The 18,926-nt window shown below is 46.7% G+C and overlaps 7 protein-coding genes across 7 annotated transcripts; 3 read left to right on the forward strand and 4 right to left on the reverse strand.

The window, feature by feature from the left end:
* Positions 1-859: 859 nt before the first annotated feature.
* TrAFT101_000150 (uncharacterized protein) lies at positions 860-2,328 on the forward strand. Its single transcript, XM_024908953.2, has one exon. The coding sequence runs from the start codon at positions 1,034-1,036 to the stop codon at positions 2,126-2,128; it is 1,095 nt and encodes a 364-aa protein (XP_024755861.2). The 5' UTR covers positions 860-1,033; the 3' UTR covers positions 2,129-2,328.
* A 1,299-nt stretch (positions 2,329-3,627) lies between these two features.
* TrAFT101_000151 (uncharacterized protein) lies at positions 3,628-4,790 on the reverse strand (the record flags this gene model as incomplete). The annotated part of the gene is made up of 4 exons (XM_066125931.1): positions 3,628-3,900; positions 3,951-4,324; positions 4,381-4,516; positions 4,569-4,790. The coding sequence occupies 4 exons, from the start codon at positions 4,788-4,790 to the stop codon at positions 3,628-3,630; spliced, it is 1,005 nt and encodes a 334-aa protein (XP_065982028.1).
* Positions 4,791-5,564: 774 nt separating this feature from the next.
* TrAFT101_000152 (uncharacterized protein) lies at positions 5,565-6,993 on the reverse strand. The gene is made up of 3 exons (XM_066125932.1): positions 6,505-6,993; positions 5,942-6,443; positions 5,565-5,890 (listed from the first exon to the last, which is right to left on the reverse strand). The coding sequence occupies exons 1-3, from the start codon at positions 6,988-6,990 to the stop codon at positions 5,601-5,603; spliced, it is 1,278 nt and encodes a 425-aa protein (XP_065982029.1). The 5' UTR covers positions 6,991-6,993; the 3' UTR covers positions 5,565-5,600.
* A 480-nt stretch (positions 6,994-7,473) lies between these two features.
* On the reverse strand, positions 7,474-9,015 carry TrAFT101_000153 (uncharacterized protein). The gene is made up of 2 exons (XM_024901299.2): positions 8,289-9,015; positions 7,474-8,212 (listed from the first exon to the last, which is right to left on the reverse strand). The coding sequence occupies exons 1-2, from the start codon at positions 8,593-8,595 to the stop codon at positions 7,806-7,808; spliced, it is 714 nt and encodes a 237-aa protein (XP_024755864.1). The 5' UTR covers positions 8,596-9,015; the 3' UTR covers positions 7,474-7,805.
* A 489-nt stretch (positions 9,016-9,504) lies between these two features.
* On the reverse strand, positions 9,505-11,288 carry TrAFT101_000154 (uncharacterized protein). The gene is made up of 4 exons (XM_024908954.2): positions 10,894-11,288; positions 10,723-10,827; positions 10,434-10,667; positions 9,505-10,362 (listed from the first exon to the last, which is right to left on the reverse strand). Exons 1-4 carry the CDS (start codon positions 11,077-11,079, stop codon positions 9,769-9,771), a joined length of 1,119 nt encoding a protein of 372 aa, XP_024755865.2. The 5' UTR covers positions 11,080-11,288; the 3' UTR covers positions 9,505-9,768.
* A 615-nt stretch (positions 11,289-11,903) lies between these two features.
* TrAFT101_000155 (uncharacterized protein) lies at positions 11,904-14,019 on the forward strand. The gene is made up of 4 exons (XM_024908955.2): positions 11,904-12,235; positions 12,300-12,370; positions 12,440-12,553; positions 12,632-14,019. The coding sequence occupies exons 1-4, from the start codon at positions 12,104-12,106 to the stop codon at positions 13,929-13,931; spliced, it is 1,617 nt and encodes a 538-aa protein (XP_024755866.2). The 5' UTR covers positions 11,904-12,103; the 3' UTR covers positions 13,932-14,019.
* A 387-nt stretch (positions 14,020-14,406) lies between these two features.
* TrAFT101_000156 (uncharacterized protein) lies at positions 14,407-17,401 on the forward strand. The gene is made up of 4 exons (XM_024901266.2): positions 14,407-15,320; positions 15,373-15,745; positions 15,796-16,104; positions 16,163-17,401. Exons 1-4 carry the CDS (start codon positions 15,074-15,076, stop codon positions 17,193-17,195), a joined length of 1,962 nt encoding a protein of 653 aa, XP_024755867.2. The 5' UTR covers positions 14,407-15,073; the 3' UTR covers positions 17,196-17,401.
* The last annotated feature ends 1,525 nt before the right edge of the window (positions 17,402-18,926 follow it).

Raw genomic sequence — 18,926 nt, forward strand, 5'->3', positions numbered from 1 at the left:
TGACGTTGACGGAAAGCGAGTCGCTGATACCTCGTCTATCCTGATTCGTACGAAGAGACGGCGTCAGAGCGAAGACCAGTGGCTGAAATATGTTCAGGAATATGTTGTGAAGGGCGGCGACACCTTTGGCACTTGGATTTCCTCTTCTTCCTGATCGGATAGAAGGACGCGGCGCCAAAGAGTTTGGGCCCAGCTAAATTATGAAGATTGATTTATTATGGGTTGCTTTTTTTTCAGCAGGGTTGTGTATTTAAGTAGGTACTTACTGGAATCTTTCCAATAGATACCTGTTAGAAGATAATATTATTACATGCGTTTTTTAACTTAACGTGACGTCTTTTGTGTACATTTTCAAAACATTTTAATTGCTTTTGTGTTTGGCTAAACAGTCATTTGTTTCTTGGTATTGTAGTCACTCCCAGTTTTGTATTTTCTTTCCAAGCATACCGAGTGATTAAATGTACTTATTATAAGCAACTCGGCCTAGTACCTGATGCATGTACTGGATAGGCCAACAGTGAGCGGACAAAAGTCTGCGACCACCATACCGAATCCCAGCAAAAGTAGGTATTTTTAATAACTTATAAAACTACCAATATTAACTAAATAAGTATGTAGAAAAATACATATTATTAATTAATTAATGAATAATGAATCTATGAGTTTTGTTTTGTATTATATTCAGTTTTAATATAAATATAAATAGTTAAAATAAGTATATTTTATAAGATTTATTTTATAGCGGGTCATGGTGAGAAATACAATAATATTAATACTGCTTAAAAGTATATGTTTTTGCTATTTAATGTGGGATGCTGTCCGCTCGCTGTACCAACCAACTCTACTTGGGTCAAAAAAACAGCACTTTTGGCTACCTAGACAATCTCGGTGGAAGTCGAGCTGTCTACCAAGGCCTACTGCCTAAATCACGTGCGCAAATAAGTGCAAGATATTCCTCTTTATCTACTCGCCAACACAGCAGTTGCTTGGTTAACTTCTCTGAAACTCTGCCTCAACTACACCATCAATAATTATGCCTAAACGATCCGTAGTTCAGCCCAAGCGAGTCAGCAAAAAGCTGCCTTCAGATGGCGATGCAAATCCCAAGCAGATGCAAAACTCGCACTTCCCTCGCTTCGGCGAACTTCCCCCTGAAACGAGGCTTCAAATCTGGCGCGCCGCTCTTCACCAGGCGACTGTCAACAGAACGATTCACGTAGAGGTGCATCCCCAGATAGGGACAACTGCACACGCCTGTTTCACCAGCACCGGAGTCTTTTGTGGCCGGCACGGCAGCTGCCCATCATTCCGAGAGGGTGTCCCGCACTGGTCAATCGGCTGCATGTCCGATGGCTATTTCGCATCTACCGACCTGGTTTCCAGCCCCGAGGACTCAGAGTCCTCTTCGGCAATGACCGGCCTCAGCCTTGCTTGTCGTGAATCTCGCATGACGGTCCTCGAGTTATACCCCAAATTCTTCAAAGTGTATCAAGGCCCCTGGCACCCAGGCGCCAAAAGTCGTCTGGTCCGCTGCCGTCCAGAGACGGATATGCTGGTGATTTATGCAGTGCCAGACGTGAGCCTGAGCCACACACGTTATGAAACATTGACCAGCGACGAGCATTGGCGGGCCCTGAACGAGTCTCGAATGCAAAGGTTTCCCTACAATAACAGAGACTTCGCTGCGTTCAAAGAAATGGTTTCTTGCTTCCAGAATGTAGCAATATTCTCTCGCCTTTTTAGCGGGGGTGAAATGTTCCCGCAAGGCTCGCAGGAGAGCGATGCTAATATAGTTCCTGGCATTGATCTCTTCAACAGCACAGATATGATGGCACTGCTTCTATTTTTTAAATCGTTGAAGAACCTTTATTTCTGGCTTGATCCGGTCTGCTATGCCAATGCGTGGGACGATGCCATTCGCGTCAGCAACGTTGAGGACCTAAAATGTGATGAAGAGCCTGATGTTGTACACATGAGAGCAACTGTCGAGGATTTTATCCACAGGTACAATGAAGACGTGGAAGTTGAGAAGAACCATTCTGTGGTCGCCGACAACACGCATTGGATACCACAGCCAAAGCTGCTTGAACAAGTTGGATGCCTTTGCCCCGCTTCTTGGTTACGATGATGAGGGCCTCCCACACATCCCAGTGTATGATTCGATATCTGTCAGAAAGCTATAAGTTGGAATATGAACAGGCGAGTTACACGCAATGTACGATTAATTTATGCAATATAGTGTTTGTCCATTTGGCAAAGGGCCATTGGATTGTATGATGATGGCGTCTGCAAAGTACATATACCTAATATATATAATTGATTGCCAACGTATCGTTCTCTTGATCAATAAGTAACCTGGTGAAAATTTTTTTCTCTTCGCACATTGCAATTCTCAATTTTCAGCATCAATTGCTTATAGCTAAACACAGCATGGCAAGCCCTGATACATCAATTTTGTGTTTTGCCTGCGATAAGCGAGGTGCTCGGTGTTGTGGAAAATGTAAAAGTGCCCGTTACTGTTCGACATCATGCCAAATGGATGACTGGCCTACCCACAGGCTGGTGTGCGCAAGCTTCTCGAATCATCCGGCCAACCGACGAACATTTTCGTGTGCTTCTCTTCCCAGTAGATGGGAAGCCAGAGGTTATCTGGCATCCCTCTAGATGGTTTAATGATGACCAAGAAGATGAAAGGTACCAAAGTTTCGATCAAAAGTCAATCCTAGGTCCAGATGCCCTTCCGAGAGGTTCTTCGATTCAGTATAATGCTGCATTGAAGTGGAAACTTCTCAATACTATCTATATTTGTCATCGTGACTCTTTCCTCATTGATGGATCAAAACCTAACCATAGCATTGCGTGAATCACTTCTACAAAACCCGGTTAATACCACGACCGGAGAGGTCCAGTTTTTGCCTACGGAATGATTGGCCTTGGCAAAGACCAGAAGAAATGCTAGTGTAAACGCCGAGAATGGAGCATTTGGCTGGGGGTTGGCTTCTTTCAATGGCAGATCGATGTTGGGAGTGTTCTCGTTGTGCGCCAAGACAGGAAATCACTATATCTACTACATGTTGAAGCACTATGAAAGTATTGCCGTTACGATATAATGCCGCTGTTGCTCACTCTATGAGAGAATACGAGCCAGAAGAGCCATTGGAGAAGGAAGTTGTACTTGTTATGATCTGCCGGCCGAGATTTGTTTTGTCAAGATATAAGCTGCTAGACGAAAAGGGTAACCGAGGCGAGGGGGAAGATGCTCCTTATCCTTACGATACCGAATAGCGACAAGCTCGCCACTTCTATTACAGCATGATACCGGAAAAATTGATATATTTTGCAGTTATAAATCTATTGTCACGGAGTTGTATTTAATCATTATGTGTGCAAACGCGCGTGCCCCACAATCTTCTGATAGATCTCTTCCAAGCCATCCAAGTTACATGTAGGAATTAACTCTATGTTCGTGGTAGTTGCTGTCTTTTCAGTAGTGTTGGGGTATTATACCACTCCCCATTATCTACAACAACATGTTAAGCAGTGAACAGTAATATCAGCAACACATCAATAATAAATATTCATCGCTCCTCATCAACAATCTCAAGCAGGGTCAGAATTAGCTGCTTTTCACTCAACTGAAGAGTGCTCTCGTCGATCAAAGGACCGAAGAGCAAGTGGTTCAAAAGCTGCAGAGCGGCCCTTCCACCACTGAATCTTGGAAGAAGGAAAACTGCAACCTGGCCCCTTTAGAACTAGGCCAGGGTGAATTAGGTTCAGAGATGCTAGAGCAAGAAGCATGGGCAGTGCATCAAGATACAGCTGGTAGCCTTCGTGACGCAGTATCTTATTCGATGAGGACACGCCACCACTAAACTCGACAAATCGAAATATAATCCGTTCCTCGTTGGCGTTAGTACGACATGTGGTGCACACGGCAAGAATATACGTACAACAATGAGAATGAGAACAAGGAATATGACGAGAACAAGAGGGCGTATCCACCTATTCCGATTCTTCAATGTGCCGGTGCGGATATCACACAACACTTGATGGTAGAAGGAGATGGAGACAACGATAAATATCACCACAAAGAAGAGCTGCACTCCCACGCCGGCCATATAAACCTTTCTTCCAAGGTCTGCGTTTTCGGTGCTATGCTGATCTGCCATGAGTGCTCCACCGGCAGCTTGGACAATGAAGGAAATAATGTCGGCTGCCACAAAGCCTTTTGCAAGCCAGCGCGCTGGGATCGTGAGTACGGCTTGTTTCGGGTGGAGGAAATAGATCAAACGGGAGACAACCATGTATGCAAATGCATTTATCCCTGGAAAGACACTATTAGCACACATGTGAAGCTGTTCGAAAATGGCCATATCTCACACAAAGGGGCGAGGAGGAATAACAGCGTCGATACTGTGACATATGTCGAGTTTTGCTGGTCCTTTGCACCTAGCGTTCGTAGAATAAAACAAAAACATTCCCAGAGCGCTCCCATGATGATAACCCAGCAGAATGGCTTAGAACAGTTAGCAAGTGGACATGGTGATGAGGTGGTGTTGTTTCTGCACCTTTTTCAGAACAATGGCCTGCGCGAGATGCGCACACGTAGTCAAACCAAACGCAATTGCAAAGGCGGCATTATCTTCCCACCTTGGATAGAAGCCGTAGTTGGCATTGCATGCGTCAGGGGGGACATAGCCGTTGGCGTCAGGGACTGCAGTTGTACAAGTCGCAGCCACTGTTGAAGTGGCTTTCACTAACAGAGTTGGAGTAGAAGAAGTCGCTATCATGCTGATTGGTCTCACTAAGATGAATGAAAGAAATTGTTGTAGATATAGTAAAATATCATTGTTCTCAATTGCAACGGGGGACAGTGTTATATAAGAGAGTGGGAATATACACTCGCCCGGTGCGCTGTCAAGATCATTGTCCCACCTTGACCTTGGAAACGCTCACTGCCTCCTTTCTATCGAGCATTGTACGTGGTCACAGTCGTTTTTGCGAGGATGAAAACGATGCCTATTAGCGATGGACTCAATTACTCCCCTTGCAAGGACTGAGAGAGTCAACGTCTTGGAGGCATGGGTCCCGTTGTGCCTGATATGGCAAATTTGAGCCACAGTTGAACAGGTCCCGCTGAGTGCTAATTGGTCTGAGCATCGTTTTCGTCGCTTTCATAAGTCTTTGAAAACGAGGCTGATCCACTTGGCGCTGATCCGGACAAAATCGTGGCTTGGCCCCTGCCCCTCTCTGACACCAGATACTAATAGTGCCGATGACATCCTAAAAATGGCCAGGCTTTTGTGTGAGACAGGTCCCAAAGGCCACGCGTCAAATGCAAGAAAATATATGAGCTGCGTATACAAGAAAGGTGCAATTTATCTAAATTAAACCATGTCCCCTAACACCATTATTATGTTAGTGACCTCTAAGTATTTTGTAACAAAAGCGCACATTTAATAATCTCTGCATTATAACAAAGACCTGAGCCGGCTGGGTTTTACTTAGTAGTTCAAGATGTCAAAAACCAACCGCAGCCTGCTTTATGATATTGTAAGCATGACTTTTGCTTTTACAGTGGAGCTCTATTTACAATGCCTTTACATTTTTATCGAACTAGTTGCTATTCCCAGCGGCCACATTATGTGCTGCTGAAACTTTGAGGGTAGGCTTGCAGCTACATTAATAACCCATGTAGTACTAATCTTCCCACAAAAACCAAAATGTTTTGGCGTGGGACTAAAAAAGTGCTCCTCCAAAGTATAATCCAGCATGAGGAAATGCGATAGTAGAATACGCGCGCAACCGTTGGATGGGTCTGTGAATGCCTTGAACTCCTCTTCCGTCATTTTATTTGTCAAGGAGTAACAAGGCACAATCTCTAAAAAGGCTGTTACAGGTCAATTTTTGTATACTTCTTCACGATGTAGCTAAAACGTACCTTCAACGGGAGACTGACTGGCCAAGCGGCCCAGTCTCTCAAGTGCAGAGAGATACTTGATCTCTGCAGTTCCTTGGCACAGCGTCCGAAGAATTTTCAGAGAGGCAAGATAGTCATCAAGCGGAATCATGCTCTTGTTGATCGGTTGCCGAGCGATGTGTTGTTTCATACTGCTAGTGAATGCCTCCCTCGTAAAGTTACGGAATATGGACATTTCGAGGTCCGGAACTACTTTTGTCTGGATAAACATCCATCCTCGCAGCATCTTGATGAATTCTATCATTGCATCTGTCATATAGCCGGATTGGAAAGTCAATGCTATGATGGCCGCGTATCGAGCATCGGCGTCAGTGGCTGTCAGGCATGGCTGAGACAAGGCCTCGTTCAGGCCGTTGATGGCGGAGACACGCAGATCCAGAGCCTGAATGGAATAGTCTGCACCGCAGAACAAGGTGAGATGTTGAGCGGCAAGGCCCAGTATAGCATTGGCAAGGAATTGGTACTGTCGAAAGCGTCCGTGGTTAATCTAGGCTGGCCTATTGGGGACTTTGACGGCTGCATACCTCGTGAGACATGGCGGCAACATTGTGCCAGACTGGTTCTGCACCAAGCGGCGTCGGAGGGTAAGCCTCAGCCAAGAAATGGTGATAGAATCGCAAGTGGTCGAGATTAGCGCATGGCTTTGGACTTGAGGACCTCGCGCTATGTAATCTTTTGGCTGGGGGCAAATGGCTCTCTGGGTATATGCAGATTAATCCCATTCGATTGCAGCCTCGACATTCCGGCATCGCCTCGGAGCATTTCACTCTGCGTCGCTTGCAGTTGAAGCAACCTCGTCGTGACTTATTGAAGCCTTTGCCGGGCACCGGCTTTCTCTTTCGTTTAATAGTTGATGATTCATTTATTTCTAGATTTGATGCTTCCGTGACGTCTGCTTTGCGCGGCGTGGCAGAGTCTATATCTGTGGAGATGGAAGTCTGCCTAGAAGAAATTGTAGAGGAGTTTTCACTGGCAATCTCCAACGTGAGAGATACACTGAACGCCTCCATGTTGTCTGAGGCTTATTTAAACCAGCGTTGTTGGTAGTTGAGACAGAAAAAGGCAGTACATAAATGCGTAGAAATAAAGTGGTGAAAGCTTCTTACAAAACGTAGGCAGAGTTTTATAAATTCCAACTTGGAGGCGGACTACATAAGCTTAAACTAGTAGCTTGCTTAAAATGTGGCGGAGCAAGATGACGCAGCTTGGCGCTATTATTCCAGCCCATCAACAAGCTTAAGTAGAGCGATCCAATGTATTGATTGATATAATGAAACCATGGTAGAATGGTATATTAAATGATACGTACGTAAATGCAGCAGATTCTTTTCTGCTGAGAAGAAAATGTCAAAATATGAAGCTCAGATATGATATATAGAGTAAATTGTCAACGAGAGGCGGTGGAGAAATTCCACTGTGCTTCCATGATAACTTGAGTTCCAAGTAAAATTGGGGCTATTTTCTATTGGATAGACTGTAGTCAATGATAAAATCCGGCATCATGTATTATAACGATGAGAATATATAGTTGCTATTTGGGCACTTTGGTATTCATAGCCCTTGACGTCAAGCATTCTGCAACATGTATTAATTGACATAAATAAGCTAGTGCAGTCTGAAAAGGACGTCTATCCGAGGGACCTATTTGTTCTCCGATGATCCCATGCGTTTTATCACTACCTCTGCTATTGCTGATATTATTTGAGTGAATAGGACGCGAAATTTTTGGTGGCGCGTGTTTGAGCTTGGAAACACGTATCAAATATAATAAAACAAGATCTTTGGAAGCTCGGTAAATAGAAAAAAAAAGCCAGCCGGTAAATGCCTAAGAGCTAGATTTAGGCCACTTCCAGAATATATTTGCCCCATCGATATCTGCCAAAGGATTCCCGTCGCCCTGTCTGGCGCTCCCGTATTGCTCGTCAAATCCGCATTTTGTATAGAACTCATCTTTACCAAAGGCGCTGACCACCGACGCGCAAACGCCTTCCTCTTCAGCCCGTTCAAGCCCCCATTGTACAAGTTTTCGTCCTATATTTCTGCCCTGATATTCTGGGTGTACTGCCAGTGCTTCGAGATACCACGACTCAGCACGCTTGCCGGTCCATATATTGTCAAAGTGAGGATATGACCGCTCTATGATGTCTTCTTCTACTGGATCACTTGCACGGTTGGGCCAGACTAAAGCATGGACTTTCATGGCAACCGATGACAAAGGCTTGGAGATCTTTCCTACACGAGTGGTTTAGCTTCAGTTGATATCTAATTTTTGGGGGGAAATGACAATGACATGCTTCGATGTACTTACGGGGATCCAAGTACCAGCGCTCCAGCTTCTTGCCTCCCTCCCCCAATCGTTCCCATTGCGCAACTCCGACAATCAGCTCTTCGCCGTTTTTGTCTTTGTCTGTAGCGACAAGCCATCGTCGGCGATTGTCCCAAAAGTTGACACGTGCCCGCCGCAGCCAGTACAAGTCTACATCATCAGGGAACTCATTGCGATGAGGATGTATGAGCTGGCCAAATAAGTTGTCTTCCCAAAATGCTTGTGCCAAGACATGGGCAATCCTGGGTAATTCCGAATACCGCGCATCGCGGAGCTGGATGTTAGACATTTTTTTTTTTTCAGTGAATACCGAGTGGTAGGGGGCAAAGTGTATCAACTTGACGGAAAAGAAAAAAGGGGGGGAGGAAGAAAAAAAAGGAAAGTCTAAACAGTTCGCAGGGCCAAGTTCAATAAAGTCTATAGCGGCAGTGAGGATCGCTGTAATCCCTAGTCAAAGAGAGATACTGTTTCGAAAGTAGGTACACCACTGATATGCATCAGCACCTATGCAGATAGATGCAGATGAAGTGGCCGCCAGCTAGGGTGGCAGCTTGCAAGATAACGTGACAGTAGTCAGTTTATGATTTGAAGATGATTGCCTAGTTCTGGCTATATAATAGGGGCAAACAAACTGCTTTCACATACCCGTAGGTATGCCCCCCTGCAGTACCTGCGTCCTTGGATATCAGCACCAACACGGTAATAGCCGCTATCCGTAGAAATAAAAGAAGGAAACTCGGATTTCGCATGCCGTACTTTGAGAAATAAATCAATATCATATGTATCATATGCAACTATATGTTCTTCAGGCCTAGCGCCGCTTGCCAAGAATCCATGCTACAGTATTAGCAGCATTAGTTGTCTCCTGTTAAAGGCGTTCCTACATGGCTTGATTTAGCACGACGCCTTACGCCATCCCGCTCTTGGTTGGGCCTTGGGTCTCGATCTAAAAAGCAAAGTGTCGAACGGGGTCCTACTTGTGGTTCGACTGAATCTCGGTGATCCGACTGGCCCGGGGAATCAACACCCCGGTCGTCCGCAGTGGCTAAATTCCAACCAGCAACAACGGCTCTGCAGCAAACAAGGTTGCATGCATGCACCACCGCCCCGTACCTACAATTGCTACTAGTAGTACTGAATACTTGTGGTATTGCCATTTTTTCTTTCTTTTTGTTTTGCGTTAAACGCTTGAAAATGCCTCATGCGACATGTGTCTCTTTCTGTCCAAGTGTTGCTTTTATTACCAGAGACTAACTAAACATGCCAGTCTTTTTCCTCTTATCTACCACCTAAAAGACGTAATTACTACAAAGAGGTTAGATATTGTGCTAAAGTACTGCCGGAGCTAGTATTGACTGTTGAAGAATTGAAGGCTGGTGAGTTAGTTTTAGAGAGGGTTCAGTAAGCAACACGCATTCATCCTTTTATAATGTCAATGTCATGATCACTATTGGCTTGGTTGCTAGTCTTCTTCTGTTTCTAATAATTCCTCTCTGCTGTTGTTGCCGCCATGTGCCCTGATAGCGGTCTCATTCGAACCCTGGCCCAGCCTCCAATTGTACGGGCGGCTGCGGAGTCCGCTGTCACAGGGGTCATGCATTCCAGCAGAAGTCAATGTTCCTCCAGCTGTCGTTGCCGTAGAGGAAGTACCCCTTGGGTGTCTGTTCTCAAGTGACTGAAGCTGGTACGATTGGCTGGATTCGAGCCAGCTGAGGTCAGGGGGCAGTGGAAACCCCATGCCGATGGAGAAGGATTTTAAAAAGTTTTTCATGTTCGGCACCGTGGCAGAAATGAGGGACCACACAATCATGACCTGCTGAAAGAGCAAAGAGCTCGCAATGGCAAACTGAGGCTGGGCGGAAGTTGGATATTTGTCGAAATATACCAAGTGCGTAACCGAGAGGGCAATGAGCAGCAGACGGAATGAAAACACCATGGCAACCTGACACTTGCGGCTGAATGACATGTTGACTGTCCAAGACAGTTGTACAATGAGAATCCAAGTGAGCATCTCAGTGGAGACGTCGACAGCCGTGATCACGGCCCATCGTATATCCTACAAGCAGCTCTCTAGTTAGCCGTCTGATGATGAGATCTCTGAGGGGGTACAGCATGGTTGTTCCGCACCTGATTGGGACATTGCTCGATATTATCCCGAGTCAATAATGTATCGGCGCGGCAGTTAATCAGGAATGCTAGGCAGGAACCTACACCCCAAGCCGCACTGATGGCTAAGAGCGAAATGCAGAATATTTTAATCTTTCCGGTTTTGGAGCCAATTATTCGCAGAATAAGGGCGAGAACAGAGCATTTGGCGAGAGCCAGGGCCAGTAAGCTGAGGATAACGGCTGCGAGAGTGGACTGCCAGCAGATACATCAGCTATGAAATCAACAGTGGTAGTGTGTAGAAGCTCACTTTCGAAGATGTCGCCCATTGTTCCGGCGACGTAATGGAGTTGAATTTGCCAAGGCCGTTGTTCAAGCCAATGAATACCGCGACTGACTGAGCTAAATGCAAAATCTGAATGGCCAATACTTTGTCAACAGGGGATATCGAACGTCAGCCGGATCAGATCAGCCCTCTTACCGTTGCAAAAGCAATCAGGATGTCATCAAAACCGAGCATCTTATGCTTGATGTACGCCCTTGCCATGATTGCAAGCGAACTGTAAATAAGTGACAGAATCGTTACAATCCACAGCTTCCCAGCATGGTCGTTGTACGTAACGGGCGAGAATGGGGGCGAGCCACTGCTCATTGATACTGAATCCATGGCGAATATATCTGTGGGCTTAGCATGTGCGATGCAGCGATTTTGACAAATTTTCAAGAACTGAAAGAGAGATGACACTCCCAACAGGAAGTCATTGCATATTAATCGGTGGAATCTACTCTTACAGAACGAGACTGCAACAAAAGCAACGACTCGGATGGATTATCTGTCGCGTGTTATTGGTTTTAACATGCTTGATGCAAGATGATATTTTACCTCCTGGCTCTAGGTCATCCATCCCTCCAGCAGCTTACAGTGCAAGCATCCTCGCATAAAACCAGCCTCTCAGGGTGAGACTAGGTTGCAAACTTGCCATGTCCCGGTCAGGCTTCATCACCAAGTTACACGTATGCAAACAGTATGCACTTGATACAGTGTGACAATATCCTTGCCTGTGACTCTACGAGTAGGTACGTACATCCCTTCGCCCTTTGTGTCTTGTTCCCAAACCAAGAGACTGTGGGTCTTCGCAAGATGTTCCCGATCTAACGAATTGCTCGACCAAATTATGAGGCATGGCCCCCTGCTAGCGATTGCTTTGCTTAGTTAAATGTTGAATAATCCACTCTTGACACCGGAAATCGCACCGGAAATCGTGGTTGATATTAGGCCGTGCTGTCGTAATCATCAAGAAGCGCCTTGTCCTTGTCTTTGTCGGACAGACGGCATCACCACCTCCCTGTACCACGCTAGAGTTCCCTGCATTGTCACATGTAGGGATTATACCAGGGCTGACCAACATGCATAAACCAAGCCATATTAGGAGCCCAGGCCGGCGTTGTGGCTGCAGTAAATATTTGCACGCTGTTTGCGCTATCCCCAATGCTATCTCGTTGCTACCGGTACTCATTCTGCTACGTACTTGATACTCCTCTTGATTGCAACTCTCCGGCAATGTGTGTCTGCCGGATGCATTTTTCTCCTTGCATCATTTATAAAGCTAGCTGCAGCTTTATATAATCTTTTCTTCACCTCCACCTTTTGATATTTTCTTTCCGAGCGGTGATTGCAGAGCATCACGACAATGTCAATTGACGATAAAGAAACCCCTGAAGTCGTTGGCAGCGCCATCGAAAGCAACGATGATGTTGATAAGAAAGGGACCGCGGCCGACCGCGCGGACATGTACCGCATGGGCAAAACGCAAGAAATGAGAGTTCGTATTAGCAAACATTCTTGGCCTGTGGTACAATTGGCTTATCTAAGGTTACATCTGATAGAGAAACTTTCGCTTTCTGTCCATATTTGGGTTTTCCATGATTCTCATGGCGTCGTGGGAGTTTTCTCTGAGGTAAATTGTGCTAGTTGAGATCTGGGGGTGTCATGAATCCTTATCAAGTGACTAAACATGCTGGTAAAGTGTCTCTACCATCGGACTTGTGAACGGCGGCACTGCCGGCCTCATCTGGATGTTCTTTATCTGTTGGATCGGCTTCCTCTTGGTGAACACTTCTATGGCTGAGATGGCTTCAATGTGAGTACCTACTACCGAGTCTCCAAATGGCCCTACCTGCGCAGACATGACCTGATTGCCGACGCCAACTTTCCACAGGGCTCCCACAACTGGAGGACAGTACCACTGGGTATCCGAATTTGCGCCTCCGCAGTACCAAAAGTTCATCAGCTACCTCATGGGATGGATGTGTGTGCTTGGCTGGCAGACGTCATGCGCTTCGTCGGCGTTTATTGCCGGCACGCAAATCCAGGGGCTCGTCGTGCTGAACTATCCCGACTATAACCCCCAGCCTTGGCACGGCACCCTCATCACCATTGCCGTTGCTGCCTTCTCTGTGCTCTTCAATACCGTGCTTGCGAGAAAGCTGCCGATCATCGAGGCTCTCATCCTTGTGATTCATGTCTTTGCCTTCTTCGGCATCCTCGTCACCCTCTGGGTTCTTTCTCCAAGGGCAGACGCAAAGGCTGTCTTCACTGAGTTTAGCGACGGCGGAGGCTGGAACAGCCTGGGAGGCTCAGCTCTCGTGGGAATCCTTGCTGGTATCCTGCCTCTTCTGGGCGCAGATGCTGCCGTACACATGTCCGAGGAGCTGCGCGATGCTGGCCGCTCGTTGCCGCAGTCCATGATATTGACTACAGTCTTCAATGGTGCTTTCGGATGGATCATGGTCATAACGTTTTGCTTCTGCTTGGGGGACCTTGGAGAGGTTATTGAGTCTCCAACGGGATACCCATTCATGCAGGTCTTCTACAACTCCACACAATCGACGAGCAGTGCGACTGCAATGTCAGTCTTCATTGTTGCCATGACAGTCTTCTCCAACCTAACCATGGTGGCTACCTCATCGCGCCAGCTCTATGCATTTGCACGAGACCAAGCTGTTCCCTTTAGCTCTTGGTTCTCCAAGATAAGAGCAGGGTGGGATGTGCCCCTCAATGCCATTATCACGACTTTCCTTGTTTCAGCGCTGCTCTCCCTCATTAACATTGGTTCAGCTGTAGCCCTGAATTCCATCACTTCTTTGGCAACTGTATCGCTTCTGTCCAGCTACATCGTCTCAACTGGCTGCATGATCTGGCGACGATGGACGAAGAATACGCTTCTGCCGTCCAAGTTCAGCCTCGGACGATGGGGCCTCGCGGTAAACATTGCTTCCGAAGCCTTCCTCGTCCTCATTTTCGTTTTGTCATTTATGCCTGGCAACCCCAATCCGACAGCAGCTCAGATGAATTGGAATATTGTAATTTATGGCGGCGTTACAATATTCTCGTTGGCATACTACTTTTTCCGTGGAAATCGCCGTTATGACGGTCCAGTCACCTACGTCAGAACGCTTGATCAGTATGAGGCAAGGGATCATGAGTATGATGCAAGAGATCAGTACGAAGCAAGGTAATCAGTCGTGTCTACGTCAGATGCTTTACAAGCCCTTACGCATTATCGAATTTGTATACAGTATTAAGCAAAGGAATAATAAACACTTCATCTTATCTATAAACTCTCGCTTTCTTAACCTATACCTTGCGATATTGTTTGGTGGTCTGACTTTATATATTCTCTGTAGTATACATACATATATTTGTATTCTTGTTTTGTTTTCATTCTGCTTGTTTAATATCTATCCAAAATTCCTTCTTAATAACTGTCAAGTTTAGGGTAGTTAATACCTTATATTAGTTTATATCCGTCTTACCAACCACATGCCAAAACGTCGTCATGAGCCATTTATGCATGGGGGATAATATATTATCCTGTAGTTTAAGGCGCAATCTCGCGGCTCGGCCCGGCTCGGTGGTTTGGGGCTGTGCGACATCTATTGCACGTTTCTATTTCACCTGCTCTCGTCATTTCCCCTTGATGCCAACGACGATCTGGCCGAGTGCTAAAGCGCTTCCCCGCATTCCTCTCGGCCAATATTTATCTGCCGTCTCCAGGATTACCTAGTCTGACGTCGGTAGGCAAAGCCGAATTCGGGCCTTGTTCGACTTGACACTTGACAGTCGCCAATAATGGGACTCTGCCCCGCCTTTGTTTGGCGTTGACGGCCTTGATAAACCTCTTGAAACGAAGCAACTGGCAGAGACTTATGCTAGATCATCCACAATGCAGGTAGGAAATCGATTGCATCAAGTTGATCTGCTCCCATCCAAGATGGACATATTGGTCGAAAAGTCCAGATGGCTAAAGTTGAAGCTTCCCGCCCATCTTAGGATACCCGCTCCAATGGAAATTGTACCGTCTTCGGGCCGTTTCGAGGCATTACTCCAATCACATAAGTCATTCTAAAATCGACGGTAATGCAGAGTTCAGGAGGTGGGCCTTCCTCGGCCTGTTTGAATTGATAGCAAAAGTCCATCTTGTGCGTGATGGCCGTATCAAAATGCCGCTACAACATCTTCAACTCAGCACAAGGATGAGCTCCGAAGTGAGCATCAAATTTACCGATTGTACTATAAAAACAGAGACTATGGCCTCACAGAAGAGTCTAGACAAAGTTTTCGTTCCATCTCATTCTCGGCATTTTCGAGTCATCACACCATGTTGTCTCTCAGATTGTTAGCCGTTGGCTGCTGTGCGCTTCAAGTTGTCAACGCTGTGCCTAGACTGTCCCGCGAGAGTCGCCATGAAGTCGATATCGCGAAAAGGTCTGCGAGCTCATTCCTTGCAACTGAGGTCCCTATTGCGCTGGCCGATATGTTGTGCAATATTGGGTCATCGGGTAGCTGTGCTGCAGGTGCCGACTCAGGCATAGTAATAGCGAGTCCATCTAAAACGAATCCGGACTGTAAGAACCACTTTGTCCGCAACCCATGCTACACCACACTAACAGATTCCAGACTTTTACACCTGGACTCGAGATTCGGCGTTGACCTTCAAATGTATCGTCGACACCTTTGTCAACTCTTACTCATCCTCGCTGCAGACTGAGATCCAGAACTACATCAATGCGCAGGCGATTGTGCAAGGCATATCCAATCCTTCTGGGAGCCTGTCTAACAGCGGCACGGGTCTTGGTGAGCCAAAGTTCAACGTTGACGAAACAGCTTTCACAGGAGCTTGGGGCCGTCCACAGAGGGACGGACCTGCACTTCGAGCCATCGCTTTGATAACTTACTCAAAGTGGCTGATTAACAATGGATATGAGTCCACTGCCAGTTCGATTGTGTGGCCCATCATTGTGAATGACATCAGTTATGTGTCGCAATATTGGTAAGATTTTGTTGTACATGCTATGACTTATTCTAACTGGCAATCCAAAGGAATCAGACTGGTTTTGACCTGTGGGAGGAAGTGAACGGCTCCAGTTTCTTTACCGTTGCCAACCAACACCGTGCTCTTGTCGAAGCCAGTGCGTTAGCTACTACTCTTGGCAAGTCCATTCCGTATGCCCAAAGTCAAGCCCCCCAGGCTCTTTGCTTTCTTCAAAGCTTCTGGAGTCCGTCTCAAGGCTACATTCTAGCCAATATCAACCAGAACAACGGCAGGTCTGGCAAGGATGCCAACACGATTCTGGGTTCTATTCACACATTTGATCCTCAAGGAAACTGTGATGCAAGCACATTCCAGCCGTAGGACTATACCTTTTGCAGCCACATTGATTCCACGTTGTTTGCTAACCACATCTAGGTGCTCTGATCGAGCTTTGGCAAATCACAAAGTCGTTGTGGATTCCTTCCGCTCCATATATACCATCAACTCTGGTATTCCCGAGGGCACTGCTGCTGCCGTTGGCCGTTATCCGGAAGACTCTTACCAAGGTGGCAACCCCTGGTATCTAAATACCCTTGCAGCTGCCGAGCTTCTCTACGATGCCCTTTATCAGTGGAATCGAATTGGATCCATCACCGTTACCTCAACGTCCCTTGCCTTTTTCAAGGACATGGATTCCTCCATCACCGTAGGAACATATAGCTCCTCTTCTTCAACTTACACTACTTTGTATAACGCCATCTCGACCTACGCTGACGGGTTTGTTAACATTGTTGCTACTTACGCATCATCCAACGGATCACTAGCAGAGCAGTTTAGTCGAAGCAATGGACAGCCTCTCTCAGCATACAGCCTAACCTGGTCCTATGCGGCGCTGCTGACGGCTGCCGCCCGACGATCTAGTGTCGTGCCATATTCCTGGGGAGAATCTTCGGCATCCAGCGTTCCGTCGGTGTGTTCTTATACGTCAGCCGTGGGTACCTATTCCTCAGCCTCTACAGGATCCTGGCCGCCCAACCAGACGCCTGGCGGCGGGACAGGTTCAACCTCTAGCCAGTCTACGTCAATCACCGCGTCTAGCACAGTCAGCAGCACAAGCACCTCTAAATCTACAAGCTCTACAGCAGCCGCAACTAATCCTGTTACCGTGACTTTTGATGAGATTGTCACAACCATTTACGGACAAACCATCAAGATCGCTGGAAACGTCCCAGCTCTCGGGAACTGGGATACCAACAACGCTGTTGCTTTGTCGGCTGAGGACTATACATCTTCGAACCATTTATGGAATGTGCAGGTGTCGTTTGCTCCGGGGACGGTGATCCAGTATAAATATATTAATGTGGCATCCAATGGCGATGTGACATGGGAAGCTGACCCCAACCACACATATACTGTGCCCGCAACGGGTGCGACGGCGGTGACTGTGAACAACTCCTGGCAGTCGTAGGATGCTAACAAAATGATTGGGGTCTCTGTGCTGCGAGTTCTGTTTCGCCAGTTAGAAAAGGCTTCAGATTGAAGTCAAGTCCCGAATGGCTGCGACATACCCTTGAGCACACGCCCTTATATTTGTGAAGAAAGGTGAAAAAGCTTTCAGTTCAATTCATTTACATATGTATGTAAATACCATTTTTTCATAAAATAGAGGCATGAATTACTATATGCTATTAGCATAAACAGGTTGGTCCAAAACTCTGCACACACAACTGAGTCTTGGATCACAGCTTCAACTACTTACGCCATGGTATGTGTATGATTGCATGATAAATGCGAGACCTTCAAAAGAGCCAAAAGCTCATGGAGCATTGATTTTGTTTGTCAACGGGGAGTAGAGCACCAATCCCCAGCGCTGAAGAATACACCAGATAATCATGATGTAGGGTATCGCGTCAAGTCTGCGCTGGTAAATATCAGCACTGAGGGGTATGGGCTGGCTTGGACATTTTATAGATTCACATCAATGGGAAACCCTCAAATGCACATCATTTCAAAAAGAGCAAACGTCAACAAACGCATCGATGGATTAATAATGGCGTGGCTCATAAATAGCGCATTCAGGCTCTCCGTGACTACCCTATTCACTACACGGATGACACTTTGCGACTCGAAACATTTAACGCCGAGTTAATAAATGGCCGTGATCTGTGCTGTTTGTTTACTTGGCCAACTATAGCTAGTCGTACCCAAGCTGAGCCGAAGCTTAAGCAAGTGTCCGAAGAGCCTTACAGCCGGTAACAGCAGACTGGAATGCCTCGCCCAGGCACATCACGCCCAGATCCCGGGTACTCCAAAGCCGCCTTTGGCCCTGCCGATCTGCCGAGGTCCCGCACCAATTACACCTCTGACTACAACCTCCGCGCTTCTTGTCATGCTAAGTCGGGGAAGTCTGGGGTTTAGGGCCCGCCGCCTCTCCTGTCACCCCGCAAATATGCAGCAATAAGCTACGCCACTGCAGCAGAATCGGTCCTATCTTATTGAGTTATTGAAGGTGCTAAGGTAGTGCTTTTCTTCTTCTTGAGCATTCTGTATTAAAAACCAGAGCTTCTATACGACAAGAGGAGACGGAAACTATATTTATGCTTAGGCTGTATTCTAGAATGTAGTCCAAGTATCCATAGCTCCTTGGCGTACTTATAAACAGTTTTTCCAGGGGGGGTAGAATACGCTTCCTTTCTACCAAAACAACACCTCAGCTAACAATAGCCATGTGCCAAACTCGGCAACTAACAGTTGTCAAAACTGTGGGACGCTTCAACTGAGTCACCAAATCCGCCGAGTAGGGCGCGTTTTCTAGGAGCCAGTCAGTTGATGATTTTGTTGTTTCAAGGCACGATGATATAGTATTCGCGTCGTTGACAAGGGTCGTGTGGGGGGAGACTCGAAAAAGCTGCCTTTAATGACCTTAGTGAGACGATGTCGCTTTTCGGAGCTACTCGCGATGACATGGGGCTGGCTGGTTCTGGAGTCCGAGATTCCGCGACAGCATGGCTTTTGGGCTCTGCTCTCATGCCATCACATATCTCACGATGTATGTGCCTTTTCCCCATTTAGCCGCGGCATGTTTTGGCTCCAGCCTGTTAGGCCAATGAAAGAGTGCGCTCCACCCCAAAGCCCTGGATCTGGCCGTGAAAGCGCGTTCTGTCTCTTCGAGTCCAGACTGGTTTGGGCGTCGTTCTCC

Source organism: Trichoderma asperellum, chromosome 1, assembly GCF_020647865.1.
Source record: "Trichoderma asperellum chromosome 1, complete sequence".
Classification (NCBI taxonomy): Eukaryota; Fungi; Ascomycota; class Sordariomycetes; order Hypocreales; family Hypocreaceae; genus Trichoderma; species Trichoderma asperellum.